At 40.7% G+C, this 16,476-nt stretch overlaps 2 protein-coding genes across 2 annotated transcripts; both read right to left on the reverse strand.

The window, feature by feature from the left end:
- Positions 1 to 2,169: 2,169 nt before the first annotated feature.
- On the reverse strand, positions 2,170 to 11,164 carry Cbr-taf-1 (the record flags this gene model as incomplete). Its single annotated transcript, XM_045241290.1, has 11 exons — positions 2,170 to 2,321; positions 3,053 to 3,632; positions 3,679 to 4,068; positions 4,490 to 4,762; positions 4,833 to 5,168; positions 5,213 to 5,787; positions 6,648 to 7,857; positions 8,127 to 8,755; positions 9,512 to 9,809; positions 9,867 to 10,281; positions 10,764 to 11,164. The coding sequence occupies 11 exons, from the start codon at positions 11,162 to 11,164 to the stop codon at positions 2,170 to 2,172; spliced, it is 5,259 nt and encodes a 1,752-aa protein (XP_045095212.1).
- Positions 11,165 to 12,758: 1,594 nt separating this feature from the next.
- CBG13621 lies at positions 12,759 to 16,216 on the reverse strand (the record flags this gene model as incomplete). Its single annotated transcript, XM_002640439.1, has 7 exons — positions 12,759 to 12,885; positions 14,285 to 14,433; positions 14,501 to 15,170; positions 15,464 to 15,718; positions 15,834 to 15,915; positions 15,970 to 16,108; positions 16,154 to 16,216. 7 exons carry the CDS (start codon positions 16,214 to 16,216, stop codon positions 12,759 to 12,761), a joined length of 1,485 nt encoding a protein of 494 aa, XP_002640485.1.
- Positions 16,217 to 16,476: the final 260 nt, after the last annotated feature.

The raw sequence follows: 16,476 nt of genomic DNA on the forward strand, positions 1-16,476 counted from the left end.
GGTGCCGTGGCCTAGGTTTCTCACTGAAAATCCTCGTCCCCCGGCGGCACTTTTTTTTGAATTTTCTTCCTTTTCAACGCCGTTTTTTCGGGGATTTCGGATTTTCTTTGAATTTTTTCGCAATAATATTTGAAGAACAGATAACTTTTAACACATTTTAATGCAAAAAAATTTTTGGTCGGAGTCCCCCTTTAATATCCTTTTAGGGTGATTTTACATTACCATAATATTTCTCCACCAGGTCACAGTCCAAGTTCCGCATTCCCATAGGGAGAGCACAAAGTCCAACACAGTCACGGGTGATAAGAAATCCCAGCGGGAAATCCATTAGATGGCACATAGGCTGAAAAACCACATTCCCCTCTCAGCGCCTCCGTTCTGTACACTCTAACATTCTCTAACACACTCTAACATTGATATTTCAGATCGTTCCGCAAGCTCCTGGAATGCCATCACATCATCGACCAGCAGCTCCGCCCCACACCCACGGAAACGATCCATATAAATATCCCCCCTTTCGTCTATTCGAGGCCTTTTATCTTGTTTTAGATGTCTTATTATTGTTCCTGGTCTCAGACCAGTTAAATAAACCATTTGTTAAATCTACCCAAAGCGTTGAACCTTCACTAAGGTTTTGGAGAGTGTAAAACAGACCTAGATTGGAAACTTTGCATTCACAAAATTTTTCGAAAATTCTTAGTTTTTCTAGGAACCCAAACTCTAGAGACCGTTAGCTGTTTCCTCATGAGCACAAAAACTATGGCTAGATACGGTTCAGAAACTCCAGTTTCTGCTGCCGGCTCTATGACAGGATGTCGTTTCTCGACCGGTTCCTGTAACACTAGAGAAGCTGCTGTCATCGACGACTTGGCGCCACGTTCTCCGCGAGGTTTCACGAAATGCCGTCTGGCCGGTCAGAAGCTTCATCGCCCGATTCCGCGAATAGGTTACGTCCGTATGCCATTCTATACTCATTGGTACTCGTAAGTCTTTAACTTTCGACCAAGTCCCAGCAGTCAAAAACGGGTGCTCCTCATTTTTCCTAAATTAAAGGACCAGGGACGGTCCTCGCTAACGGTGGGAGGTGTAAGGGTGTACAAGACCCTTATTACTGGATTCCCCATAGTAATCAGTTCCGCTGTTTGTAGTCAGATTCCTTAGAGCCATGACATGTCTTTCTTTGTGGACTTTGCTCCAAGAGCCGAGAAATACCATTCTCTCATGTGACATATTGGCTCTAAGAGATCAAGATAGAGATTCTAAACCCTCCAGTCACTCAACAGTCTCTAAATCCTGAGTCATTCCAGATTCCAATGACGAGTTCCATCGCCCCCACGGCTGCAGAAGCTCCAGACAGCGGCTCTCCAAGATCACCATCGTCTCTTGATAAATTCCTCATTTCCATTATCTATTTGTCAGCATTTCGGTAACCACCGCCCCGAATTCCATTTATTCCCCATTTGTATATAACCCCTAAGTTCATGTATCCCAGAAGACAAGATTACACCATATTCTTATTTTCAGGATTACACCATATTCTAGATTACACCATATTCTTATTTTATTATATTCAGGGCTCGAGTCGCCCTTTTCCCCTAACTTGACCAAAGTTTAGAGAATAAACCTATTTCATATCCATGAACTCTTATTAAAGAAAAAAAATTTCTTCAGTCGGCAATATCCTCCGATCGACATTCGGCTGGTCCCAAGGTGCCCATTCGAGATCCCTCCTGGACGCCTAATTCTCTATTTCTTCCAAAAATTCTGAATAAATTTTGCATTATTTCGAATCATTATTCACTATCAGCTAAGAAAATTGGTGATAAGAATAAGAAATGACGGGTAGAGGAATTTTTTGAAAACAAAAAGAAAAAAACAAGAAAGAGAGACCAATTATGTATGAGAGTAGCTGTTTTTGATTGATTGAGGGGGGTAGGGGAAAAGGGGAATTTCGTAGGGAAATTGAAAGGGGGAAAATAAACATTTTTCTATAATTTTCTGGGGGAGTATGATGTGCCTTTAAAACCGTAATACAAATGAATAGAATTTTTTGGAGCTTCCGGGACCGGAAAGCAATAATTAGGAGGGGTTTAAGTGAACAAATAGAAGTGGGTTATTCTGGGGGAATTCTGGAAAAAAGACCAAAAATAAAGAAAACAAGAAAACAATTTAAAACGAGTCGAGTCGATTATCATCATCATTGGCTGGCCGTCTGACCGCATCCGCACTTTCATCCTCATCTGAATCCGACATTGCCAACTCATTCAGCAGTTGGCCAGCTGCCAAGTTGTCGTCGTCCCACATTGGTTGGCCGTCGTCGTCTGAAAAAAGCAGCGATTTAAAAATTGGTGGTACAGTAACCTGATGGAACTTATGTTAGAGATTCTAAAATAGCCTAATTTCAATTTACCGTATTTCTACAGTACCTATCTATAGGAGCCCTAAAAACCCATTTACAGTAGCCCTACAGTAGCCAAGACCCCATACAGTAACCAAGACCGTTTCCAATGAGCTACAGGTTCCTGGGAGGAGGAGTGTAGAGTAGCCTAGGATGGTCTACAGTAGTCCAACAACAACATAATCTTGCTACAGTAGTCTACAGTATCCTGCAGTAGTCTACAGTACCCTGACAGTAGCTTGAAGCTCATCAGTCAAAGAGATTAACAACTGTTAGCTGGGATAATCAATTTCACAATCAGGATTTTTCAGAAAAATCTGGATAAACTACAGTAACTCTCTCTCTCTCTCATATACAATAGCCCTACAGTAGTCCTGCAGTAATCTGACAGTAACCGAACATGAAGAGTAACATCTGTAAGCTTGAAAAATGAATTTCAGAATTCCAAAAGCTCTAGAATTCCTGGCTATCAATTTCTACAGTAATCTCAAAGTACAGTACATCAGAAGGATATGGATAAACTACAGTAACCCTATATTTTCTCCCTACACTCTGGAATACAATAATCCCACAATTATTCTTGCTACAGTAATGTTTGTAAGCATACAGTAACCTAACAGTAGCCTCGCGTACAGTAACCCTCTCTTCCCTTACCTCCAGTATCAACCTCCATCTCCTCTTCCAACTCATCATCCTCATCCTCTGTCGGATGCTCATCCGTCTGCTCTATCGTCTCCTCGTCCGCCGTGACCTCCGCTTCCGACGTTGCCGCCTGTCGCGCCGCCGCCGCTTCCGGATTGATATTCTTCTCCAGCTCAACCAACGTCTCCATGTTCTCCTGTACCAACCGTTCGGTGAGTTGCCAAATCTCTTTAGCCTTGGCAGTATAGATACTAGCTTCTCCATTGAACGCCAACGAATTGTCCAGAATCAAACGCATATCCTTGAGGAAATCATCGATTGATTGATATTCGTGTCGCTTGTTTTTCTGTTCAATCGTCCCCAAATCAATGGGGTTCTGGATACGAACGTAGTAGGATGGGAAGCGTTTTCCATCGACTTTTGTATGGAACGGCGCCGATTTTGGGATGTTTCGAACTTTTTGAATGATTTGGTCAAGGACAAAGCAGAAGCCAACTTCATCGTTCGAGTCCAAAAGTGGATTGATTTGTTTTTCGAGTTTCATGAATTCAGAATCACGGAGCGCCAGAAGGAATCCGGCTCGCTTGAGGATCTGAAAATGATATTTCTAGATTGGTCTACAGTAATCCAATACTTACATCAGCCGCATTCATCGTCAACACATGATTCTCTCCGTTGTACATCCGCGAGTTCCCATGCATCAGACGTATATCCTCGATGAATTCCTTTCTCAGTTGATAGGAATACGAGGCAATTTTATTCTTAATATCTTGAAACGAAATCGGATTCTTGATGATGTTGTAGTAGTCTGTGACTTGTTTCGGATTCACTGGGAATAGGAAGGCGTCGGACCCTTCGAGAGACTTCAATTCGTTCAGAACATCCGTCAGCATTGTTGACAACACCACTTTCGGATCAGCACGCATTCGATTATTGACTTTGATTGGTCCTTGGAGATAGTCGTCTTCTGGCATGATGGATTGACGACGACGGGCACTGGAGACTGACGAGTTACGACCACCGCGGACCTGGAAAATGATACAGATGTGATTTGAAGCTCTAAACTATCCGCTTTCATGCGAAAAATGAAGTGATCTAACTTTTGCAAATAGGGTTTTCTAGGCCACCAAAGTAAATGACCTAGAAATGACCTGGTTTCCATCTAGTGCGTTTTCTAGTCTATTTTGACATAATGGCCTAACTTTTGCTAGTTGGGTTTTCTAGGCCGCCATAGTCATTGCCATAGAAATGTTCTGATATTCACCTGGTGTGTCTTCTAGGGCATTTTGACATCGTGGCCTAACTTTCTCAACACGAATTTTTTAGGCCACCTTTGGACATGCATAGAAATGGCATGGTATTCATCTGATGGCTTTTCTAGGCCTTTTTGACATGGCGGCCTGACTTTTGTAATTTTGCAATTTTGAGTTTTCTAGGTTACCAACTTACCGCTCCTGGTCCATTTCTGAATGACGATGTTCCAGAAACCTGTGAATATCGGTCCTCCTCATCGTTATCCGTGTGTCCTCCATACGAATGAACCCCATTTCCAGGTGGTGGATCCGAAGTGTCGAAACGTGTCAAATACTCCATTTGTCTCTTTTGAACATCGACTTCTGCCTTCTTCGCCAACTTCCGCTTGATCTTTTCTTCGCGTGCTTGTTCTCGACGGAGCTCTTCGAAATTGATGTTGAACTTCATTTTCATGCCGTCCACTTGTACCTGGAAAATTAGATGATTACTGTAGGCCCATTAAATCAAAATGTTTGCTCAAAAAACTCCAAAAACTTACATGACTCTCCTGTCGTACTGGCGGTGGCGGTGGTGGTGGCACCGAGATACTGGCGGATGACGAATTTCCGTCATCTTCCTCCTTCAACGGTGTCAATGGATCCTTTCCGTATAGCGGGCAGTTTCTGTTGGTCTTCATATGTCCATACGCGTGGCACGCACTGCATCTCATTTTCTGAAGATTGGGATTCGGTGGCTTCTCCTTTCGAACCGTCTGTTTCGGTGTCTTCGCCTGCTGCTTCTCCTCGTTCTTTTTCATTCGACGAGCCTGATCTTGAAGGCGTCGTTTCTTCTTGCGATTCTCCTCCTTGTATTGCTCATCCATCTTTGCGTAAACCTGGAAAAAGCTTACTGCATATAGGATTACTGTAGTATACATACCTGAATGAAGGTGTCATCCCTGGTCATCCGAATTCTTGTGTATGCTTCAATCAACTGTGGTCTTGTCACAATCTCCACTCGTGTCGTTTCCTTTCCATCTGGTCCTTTCACTGTTCGGAAAATCTTCAATTTCTGATTCGCAGTGATTCCACTAATCTTCGACGCTGACATTGCGACGTCTTCTCCGAATTGCGACGCATTCTTCTTCTCCTCAGCCGTTGCTTCTGATTCTTTTTTCTCTGCTCCCTTCGAATTCACCGCATCCCCATGTATCATTCGTTTCAAATCCTCTCGTTCCCGCTCTTCGGTTTCAAAATCAATTTTTGCTTTTTCGGACATCGAGATCACTTTTTTGCCCTTATTCGCTTCTAGCATCGACTCTAGACGAGACGCTAACTCTTCGTTATCAGAATCGGCGTCTGTTGAATCGTCGTCTGTGGAGATGGCTTCTGTGTTGGCGAGAGTGTGATTTTGAAGGTCGAACGTGCGCTGACAGTGTTTTCGATATTTCTCTTGCATGTCTGCCGAGCTGAAACGAGTGTTTCCACGAGCGAATCGAGCCATTCCGGAGACCGCTGAAAGAGCTATTTTATTTGGAAAAAATACACTTTTTTCCGGCTGCAAAGGTACCGTATTTTCTATGCTCTACGAGAACTTTGAGCTCAATTATCTCGCTTTCTACAAAAGATATCACAAATCTGTCAACTGATAAAACAATGGTGATATTATCACAAACATTTTAGCAGTTAACATATTTTCAATATCTCTCATAGGAACCGAGATAATTGAGCTCAAAGTGCACGCATACGTTCGGAGCAAGTACAGTACGTTTTTCTTTTTCGTTTTTCCTTTTTTTTCCTAATTTGGCTCAATTTTTAGTTTTTTTTGGGCATAATTCTATTTAACTTCAGGTCTTGATTGGCTGAAATTTCAGCCATTTCCAGTATAGAAATAGGCTGAAACTTCACTTTTTGTGTCCTGTTCAAAACATCTATCCCGAAACTCATATTCTTTTCATTTTCCGGCTCCGAGACGTTTCGCAACTGCGACATTTTGCAACCGTGATGATAAAAAAGGCAAATGGATAGGTTTCAGACTACGAAAACAAGGGCTTCTAAAACAGGTTTTACTGCATGCCTTTTCTGACAGAACACATTCTATGATTCAAAAAAAATCTAAAATTGTTTCAAAAAATTCTATCAAAATTGTTATTATATTCTATCAGGAAATGTATATTTGAAGTCAAGTATTATCACGGTTGGTAATTGTCGCAGTTGCGAAATGTCCTGATTCCCATATTTTCCTAAAAATCCTAACTCTAGCTAATTTCGTAACTTTATTGGCTGAAATTTCAATCATTTTCAGTATAAAAATAGGCTGGAACTTCACTTATTGTGCCATTTTCAGAAAATCTTATCCCTCAAAATCCTCTTACTTTCTCCTTCCTTCGTTGCTTTCGCCGCTTGTGTTGACAGTGTTCTAATCACATCAATGATTTCCCATCTCGTCAGGGCACTAATCTCCTCATCCTTAACACCATACGTCCTACAGATCTCCTTCGCTTCTTTCAAAGGCAGCTTTCTCAAATCTGCATTAGTTCCAGTGACCAACTTCTTCGGAGCCGGTGTCGCATTCTCATCCTTATGTGGTTTCTGAGACACTCTCACGTAGGAGAATCCTTGTCCACATCCAGTCGGATCTGCAATTCCAGTCTGATCCAGCAAGCATTTCTCTCGTTGTGACGCCAAGAAAGCGCGAGTCGTGTTCCATGGAGCGCATTTGATCTCATCTTCGATGGTCACCTCATCATCCGATCCCTCATCGTTTTCCGGTGTGAAGAAGTACTTTTCTCCGTACCCTGCATCTTTGAGTCTTTGCTCCGCAGCCATCATACTGTACTGAGCACAACACATCTCTGGAGTCACCATGGATAGAACCTCTTCTTTTGATGGTAAACGGAATTCTGGTTTCAGAAGCCAATAGGTTTCAGCACCATAACGTGTGAAAGTGGAACACATTTTCAGTCGTTTCCTTATGTTACTTTCCGCATAGTGGGGGAATGCATTTCGAACGTCTTCCATTTTCAGACGACGTGGTGAGTGCTCAGATGACCAGAAGAGGCGATAGATGAAGGCGAAGAGGAAGTCACGAACAAATACAGTGGCTCGTTTGGAATTTGGAGATGGTACCTCGTAAAGAGGACACTGTTGACCAGCGACGAATAGAGATGGCAGTGGGCGGATGTACCATTGTCCTTGACTTCGAATCAGAAGGAAATCCGTACGAGTACGTTTGTGCATGAAGATTGGAGCTCGATAAAGGCTATTCTCAATGGATTGAAGAGATTGGCCTGGTTGGAGTTGTCCGAGGAATGGAATTTGATGAGAGAACGCTATCTCTCCGTACTCGAACGTTGGTTCTGTGTCGTTTGCCTGTCGTCGCTTGAAGTAATTCTTTATTTTCGATGCCATTCCGGGTTGTCCCAAGAGGACAGGATGTTCTTCACAGTACTCAATCATTACGAGTTTCTCATCTCGTCCACTTAGATCTTGAATCTCTTTCATATAGAACACTTCTCCACCTCCATGCGATTGACGCATCGCTTCACGTTGAGCAGCGACGCGTTGTTGATGTCGAGCCGGTGTCTGAAATGTAGTTTGTAGTTTGTATTATTTTGGCACCAAAATTTAGAGCTGTGGAGGTCCTAACACGACAACTACCGTAACCTAAAAATATGTTCATTTTCCGGATTTATTTTCTCGTTTTTCACTGCTTTTCGTAGGGTGAAACAATTCACTGAAAACGCACGAAAATCGAGAGGATAACCCCTGAAAATACATATATTTACAGGTTACTGTAGTTTGTAGTTTCTCTTCCACAACTTCAATTTGTTTTTGAAATCCGAAAACCTCACATGAATCGGAACTAATCGATTCGGACTCCAGTGTCTGACAATTCGTCTCGTAAACGGCGTCCTATGCCAGAATCTCAATCGGAATGACGATGGATGTGTCGGGAAGAACTGCGTGGCGATGTTCGTGGCCGGTGTCGAGTGTTGAATCAGAAGCGAATTCGTCGACAACGTCTTCGACGTGGCTTTCGGAACGTAGTAGTCGTCGTTGGACAAATTGAAGGGATCGTTATCCGTGAATTGTCCCATCGTACTCTCCATTTGTTCATCTTCCTCTTGTTTCTGCCGCTGTTGTACTTGTCCCAGAATCATTTTCGATTTCTTCGTGTATCCATCTTTTCTGTGACTGTCTTGACGATGATGATGATGATCCTCGTCTCGACGATCTTCTGGCATCCCGTAGATCAGTGGATCGTCTTGGAAATCAACAAGGAAGTCTATGGGTTCAAGTGCTTGAGCCATGTTGTCCGCATCCCAAATCACGTTTTCCTCCCATGGAAGAACGTCTAGATCCGATGGGGTGGATGGGAAAATCGATCGATTCGGGCCAGGAAGAATCAGAGAATCGGGTCCAGAGAGGTTGATAGGGGCGGATTTCCCATCAAACATTTGTTCGAATGCGTTGTTTCCAGCTGGAAATTAGAATTAAGTTTCGTTTGATCAGGCCCCGCTGGGGCCCATTTTAGCGGCCCTTGATGCTGTCCTATCTCCTTTTAGGATTGCAATTTTTAGACCATCAAAGTCAGGTACGGTAGAACTCGACCAGGAATACGAATTGATACTATTTGAAATACTGTATCTTGTACATTAGCAAAGTTACAAGCCAACAATAACCGCAATTGCACCAAAAATCATGAAAATTTACCGATTTTCAGGAAAGTTATGGCTGAAAATGATTTTTATAATTTTCAAAAAAAGATATTTTCAATTTTTCAAGTACTGTATGCCGTCTGAAAGCTCTTAAAATTCCCAATAATTCTATGTAATTTTCATAGTTCTAGCTTTCCATCGAAGCGAGTTACACGCTTTTGAAGTTTGGGAGAGACGCAGAGAAACGAGTGTGCTCTCGTTTCTCTGTGTCTCTCTCAAAGAGTTTAAAGACGCATAACTCGGCTCAGAAATATCCGATTTTGTTGATTTTTGACTAGATTTATAGAAAAGAAAAATAAGAGCTATCAGATCATATAAATTTCTTCTTAAAAAATCGAAGATATGTTTTCCAAACAATAGCATTTTGTAGTATTCGTCGAGTTCTATAATATCTAATGTAGTTGGTCAAAAATATTGGTTCTGAAAGGATCTATGGCAAGACCCGCTTAGGGTCCATGTTTGGTCAGTTTTTGGCTCGTTTTGGACACATTTTTTAGTCTGCTGTTCTCAAAACTCACCAGCATAAACAAAATGCTCATAAGTCCTCGTATACTGTGTAGCTATCCACCCGCAACCCCTTCCATTTGAAAACTCCTCTAATAACTGATCCTTCACTTCCTCTCCATCCATTATCACATCTTTTTCCCATTCTATCACTTCAAACGGTTGCAGAACGTCTTCAGAAGTGGTCGCTTCACAACTTTTATCAATTACTTCCACCTTCTTCTCAACTGAATGTCCAGAAGACGTTGATGGGTCTTCTGCATGTATGAAGTTCAGTTTTCGATGATATTGATTCGGTTTTACGGGCGTTTTCTGAAATATTGCAGATGGTTTTTTAGCGAATTTCAAATTTCAAATTTGAGTTCTAACCTTAATCTTAAAACCATAATTCACCGCCTGACTCGTCGATGGCAAATTCATCATATCGTACCAAATCTTGGCTGGACCTACTCTCCATGGCTGTACTACCGTGCCCTCTTCATTCTTTTTCGCCATTTCCTCATCTTCCGTCAGAATCGGAAGACGCATTATCGCTTCCTCATCTGGAGCCAAAAGAATGCCTGGAACCTTCTCGATGATGTTCAACTTCAGCCGTTTCGATCCGTCCGACGTCGTCTCCATGACGTCTTCTGATTCTTCTCGTTCTCGATTTCGACGTTCGTTGTGTTTTGCGAACGTTCGAGACGCCCACCAGATTTCCGCGCGCGACGATTTTTTGATGTTTTGAGCGAAGAGTCGGGAGAAACGAAGCGTTTTGTTGGGTTTGAAGTCTTTGAAAAATATTCTGAAAAGGGATTTTTCAATTTAACTTTTTAAAATTTCTTTATTTTGTGCAGAAAATCATGAAAGATCCACTCATGTGACCTAAAATCGGCCTAAAATGATCCAAAACTAGCCTAAAATGGTCCAAAATCGGCTTAAAATTATCCAAAATTATCCTAAAATGATCAAAAATTAGCCTGAAATGATTCGAAATCGGCCTAAAATGGTCTAAAATTGACCTTAAATTATCTAAATGAGGCTTGAAATAGTCCAAAATTGGATAAAATGGTCCAAAAATCGGCCCGAAATCGACCCAAAATCGGGCAAAAACGGTCCAAAATTGACCTTAAATTATCTAAATGAGGCTGGAAATGGTCCAAAATTGGCCTACAATGATCCAAGATGATCCGAAATCGGCCTAAATTGGTCCAGATGAAGGAATTTTTTCGAATTTTCGTATGAATTCGCATGATTTTCTGCAAAAAATAAGCCAATAATTCTTACCTCGGATCAATACCATCTAAATCGGGATGCAAAATATTGGCTAGCGGTGTGTCATCTCTCAGTGATGGTTTAATGAAAGGTTCGAGGTCTTTTAGACGGACTGGATCGCCTGGATATTCTTCAGGAAGACCATCGTCCTCCTCTTCTTTTTTAACTTCTTGTGATGATGTTGTGGCATTGTCGTCGTTGTCGGATTCTGGAGGCACGGACGATTCATTTCTAGCAGCCACATGATTAGCATAGTATTCAGAGAGGTTCGCGTACGGATCCTCTTCGATTACTGTAGTTTCCAACGGCTTTTTGTCCGTTTTGTACCCGTTTGTGTGTTTGTGAAGGGAGTGAGCGTTGTGGTGATGTTGGGGACGTGACGACGGATGATGGAGGTGGTGTCCATTGTTCATCACTGCAAATTTTTGGAATTTTGAGAAGAATTAAAATTTTTCCGATGGAGTAGTGAGCAAAAAATAGATTTCCCTGAAATTCTGATGTTTGTCTTTTTTTTCCAATTTTTTACAGGTCATTCTTAGATTTCCATAGCATAAAAATGGGCAGAAAAGAAAAAAATAGATCCAAAAAGCAAAAAATCGCTTAGTTCTTACCCATTTTTTGAATTACCGCCAAAACTGAAATCTCAGAAAAATATTTTTTTTGCGATTTTTCGAAAGAAAAATCATGTTTTTTCTCTAAATTTTCGCAATATTTTTAGACTTTTTTAGGTTTTTCAGCTATTTTCAAAGATTCTTTTCCGTTTTTTCCGGTTTTTTTTGTGTTCGTGAAAATTACTGTAGATTACTGTAGAAAAATTTTTCTTTTTCTGCAAAACTTTTCTGTCTGCATGACGTGGTTTACAATTAAAAAACTACAAACTGAAAGGTTTCCTACAGTAATCTACAGTAATCAAATACCGTTCCATCAAATTACAGACAAAGAAAAAACCGGAAAAATCGAAAAAGAATATTCAAAAATAGCTGAAAACCCTCAAAAGCTCTAAAAATTTTGCAAGAAAATCGGGGAAAAAATCAATTTTCTTTTGAAAAATCACAAAAAAACCGCTAATTTTTCGGAGTTTTTAGTTTTAGAGGGAACGTAAAAATGACTGAAATCAGCTGAAATTGTCTAAATAATTTTCAAAATCGGCTCAAAAAGACCCGAAATTCAGTGAAAATTAGTGAAAAATTCAATACAATCAATCGCGACTTTGTCTGAAAATGTGAATTTTGATTAAAAATGACCGAAAAATCCCAAAAAACCGCTAATTTTTCAGAATTTTCCGCTTTTTTGAGCGATTTTTTTGAAATTTTCTATAAATCTACTTTTTTTTTTCTACACATTTTGTTGCAATCGTAACTTAAAATGACCTGTAAAAATTGGAAAAAAAAGACAAAAGAATTCAAAAATCCACAAAAAATGAAGAATCAAAGATAATCACAGGTGCTTCGAAACACCATAAAAACCTCGGGAAATCCCCCGAAATCACAAAAATTTGAAAAATTCTGCATTTATTATCAAGTGTGGACACGATAGGAAGGGAATTTACACGGAAAAATGGGGTGAAAAAAAACCATAAATTGAGGGGAAAAAGTGAAAAAAATGAAAGTGAGATACCCAAAAAAAAGCAATTTGAGAGGGGAAGAAAGAGAGAGCTTTTATGCTGAGCAATGAGATTTTCTTATCAAAGAGCAATTATGTGTGACAAAAATCGAAAAAAAATGGATAAAACAAAAGACAATGTGACATAGAACAAAGTGAAAAAAGTACAGAAAATTTTGAACATAAACATGAGAAAAATTTGACAAGCTTTTGGATCCAAATTTGGAGGAAACATGAATTTCGAGAGGGGGAATTTCAGTTTTTGGGACAATAAAAATGGGATTTTTCGCGGTTATTTTTGATTAGTATGGAGGGGGTAGAAGTGAATTTAACTATTTTTAATATGATTTTGGGGTCAATATGACTATATTTTTTGTTGAAAACACTGAAAAAGATAGGAGAAATCTACATTCTCTGGAGCTGTCCCATCAGTTGTCCCAATTCGGGACTCGTCTGCATCCCAGAGACATCGGTGGACATATCTTCGAGATATGCGAATTCAGCCAGTGCCGATCGTTCGTCCTTTCCGAATCTGGAAAAAAAAGCAGAAATGGGAGGTGTGAAATTAGTGTGCGAGGTGTTTTTAGGTCATTATTCACCAATTTTGGGCAAAAATCGAACAATTTTGAGACAAAAATTGACATTTTTAGCTTAAAAATTACATTTTTTGAGGCTCAAGATAGTAAAAAAGGTTCTAAAAGGTCTAAAAGCAACAGAAACACTAATAATCATACTTGTAACGGGCCGGACTTTTTCCGGAATTTTGGAGGCCCGGCCCGAGCCCGGCCCGGCCCGGCCCGTTATTTCACTAGTTTCGAAAATTTCAAAAAACACATAAGGGGGGACCCTTATGTGATTTTTTTCGACCGAAAAAATTTTTTTCGAGTTTTTCGATCTTTTTTGATCAGACAGACAAACAATCCGAAATACGAAAAAAAATGGAAAAAATTATATTGAGAGCTCAAAATTTGGCTCAAAAATACAGAATTTTTGACACCGGGCCTTCCGGGCCGGGCCCGGGCGCCTTGAAAATTTCCTCAGGCCCGGCCCGGCCCGGAATTTTACAAGTATGCAAATAATAACCAGAGAAAAACCTTTTTAAAGGAGGACTCCGACCAAAAATTTTTATTGCATTAAAATGTGTTAAAAGTTATCTAATTTCCGAATATTATCGCGAAAAAATTCAAAGAAAATCCGAAATCCCCGAAAAACGGCGTTGAAAGGAAGAAAATTTAAAAAAAGGTGCCGCCGGGGGACGAGGATTTTCAGTGAGAAACCTAGGCCACGGCAGCGGGCGCCTTTCCTATGTGGCAAATTTTCCGGATTTTTTTCAATTTCATTTCCGGCAAGTAAAAAACGTCAAAAACCACTGTCGGCGACTTGAAAAAAGGCTGTCAGGTGCCGTGGCCTAGGTTTCTCACTGAAAATCCTCGTCCCCCGGCGACACCTTTTTTGAATTTTCTTCCTTTTCAACGCCGTTTTTCGGGGATTTCGGATTTTCTTTGAATTTTTTCTCAATTATATTTGAAAAATAGATAAATTTTAACACATTTTAATGCAATAAAAATTTCTGGTCGGAGTCCCCCTTTAAGAGCCTTTTTAAAATTTCGCGCTATTTATTTTCTTCGTTTCCTCTCTGCGTCTCCCTAGCCATCTCGGCCAGCGCCCGACATTTCCCGGGTTCCGCCAGCCACTATGTTTTGTGTGGGGAAATGGGCGGAGTCGGGGAGGGAAAGAAGGTGTTATTTTTAAGCTAATTTATCTCGGCTTCAATGCAAGATATCGAAAATCTGTCAACTGATAAAATGTTTGTGATATTATGGAACCGCGATAAATTGCCTCAAATTTTGAAAGTCAGGGGGGCCCTTCTATTAAAGGTTTTAGGGTCGCTAGATCATAAAAAACATCAAATTTAGAGCTAGGAATCCTACCTTTTGTAGTGTTTATCATGAATCTTGGTACGCGGCGGGTTGTACTTCACCAAGCCACCCTTCTTTTTGAGTTGTCGTTCGATGATGCTTAATCGTTCTTCTTCTGAACTATCTGATGAGCCATCGTCGTCGGGGTTCACCATATTGCGCTGAAAATAGTGATTTTCAGGCCTCTCTCTCTCTCTCTCTGGCCTATTTCTGGGCGTCAAAACTCACTCTCAACCAGGAACTCGTTCTAGTATACTTCTGTCGTTGCTCATAAGCCGGTGGTGGTGGATGAGCAATCGGTTCCATTGCCAAACTGACAGTATCCGCCGCTCCTTTCGCTCCAATTATATCAGAATCCGAGGAGGAACGTTTAGGAGTCTTTGGAATCTGTCTTGTGGAACTTCTGACAGTTTCTATTTCGAATGGGCTCGATAGTTCCAGCTCTTCAGCTTCTTCGTCTTCAGTCATCTCTTCGTCTTCCTCAATACTTTCTACAGAGTTTCTAAAGATTTTAACCTCATCCTGGGCATCTAAATCGTCTTCGAGAGACTTTGGATTGCCTAGTGACGTAGTTCCCGTAGAAGATCCGAAGATCGAAGTGGTCATCATGAACATGGATGTCATCTGGCCATTTGGATTATTGTTATCCGGGAAACAGAGAGCCTCTCCAGCGCCTTCTGAAGACATTTCCATCGTGGCGTCGGCACCAGAATACGATGGGATTAGAAGAGAAGAATTGTTGAGAGAATCGTCTAGAACTCCACGAGATTTCTCGAGTTTCTCGATTCGAGCCGTCGCTTCTTCCAGCATTTTTAGCACGTCGCATTTCAGCTTTTTCTCGGATTCAAAGTTTTGTTTCAACTCGGAATACTTGTGGCGGAGACGGTCATTCTGCTTTCTGAAAATGATCGGTGAATACTGATGAAGAAAAAGCTGCTAGAACTACAGTGAACACTCTAATAGAAGGGCACCTCATACTTGCACTTTAAGCTCAATTATCTCGGTTTCTATGAGAGATATCAAGAATTTGTCAACTAATAAAAAATGCCGATATTATGATTACCACTTTATCAGTTGACAACGTTCGGATACCTTTCACAGGAACAGAGAAAACTTGGCTCAAAGTTACAGGGCCCTTCTACTCCTCTCATAGGTTCAAAAATCATTTTCAAACAACATTTCAGCACCAACCTGATCTGATAGTTCTCGTTTGACAAATCATCAATAGTCTCGTTCATTCTAATCTTATCCTCTCTCCATTTCGTCTTCATCTTCTCAATTTTGGCCTTCATCATCGTCACTTCCCCTTTTTTCTGCATAAATCGCTCTTTGAGAAGCTCCTTTTCCTCGTCCGAATCGTCTTGTTGATTCATGCTTCGATCGTACTCTCTAAGAGCCATCATGTTACGATAAGCTTGGTCTTGATCGATTTCTGAGCGGCGATTTCTAGAAAAATGATAGTTTTTCTTCGAGAATTTGGAGACTTTTTGGTACTTTTTTACAGGGAAATTCATTTTTTATGCAGTTTATTCGAGAGATTCATGAATATTGAAATACTTACAGAACCGAATCATCCTTTACTTTTCTTGTACTACTTCTGAAGCTCCGATCGTTTAGAGGTGCTCCTGGACACGACATTGGTCCTAAAAAAAGTGAAAAAAATCAATACAACCTAATTTTTGAAACTGAAAACTTACCTTTTGTGGTTTTCGGCGCTGTGATAACTGCATACGGACTTTTCAACCTCAAATCGATTTTGTGTGGTTCGCCAGCGTACACCGATTCATTTAGTGTTGATTTTTTGTTTTTCAGTGACCCCGTTGCAAAAGAAACTGCCTGAAAAACAGAAAAATTTTTGAAATTGGAAGTTTTTCGACTCACCGGCACATTCTCTTTATTATTGTTCTTTTTGCTCGGCTTGAACATTTTTATTAAGGATCCCATTGTGAAATCCTGAAAAACGAATGAATTCAACCTAGAAAATCCTATAAAATTCTGGAAACAATGCGTGGAAAGCAGGTGGGAATTCAAATATGGAAGGTGGCAAGGAATTGCAGTAAGGTGTCGTCAAATGCGGCACATTAGACGCAAACACCGAGCGCATCATGAGGGAGGAGAAGAGACGCAGGTGGTGAAAGGAGAAACAACGATGCTCCGGCATAACATAGAAAACCGCGAATTTCAAATTGAGTTTTTAAATTTGA

Source organism: Caenorhabditis briggsae (genome assembly GCF_000004555.2).
Source record: "Caenorhabditis briggsae complete genome, chrI, whole genome shotgun sequence".
Lineage (NCBI taxonomy): Eukaryota > Metazoa > Nematoda > Chromadorea > Rhabditida > Rhabditidae > Caenorhabditis > Caenorhabditis briggsae.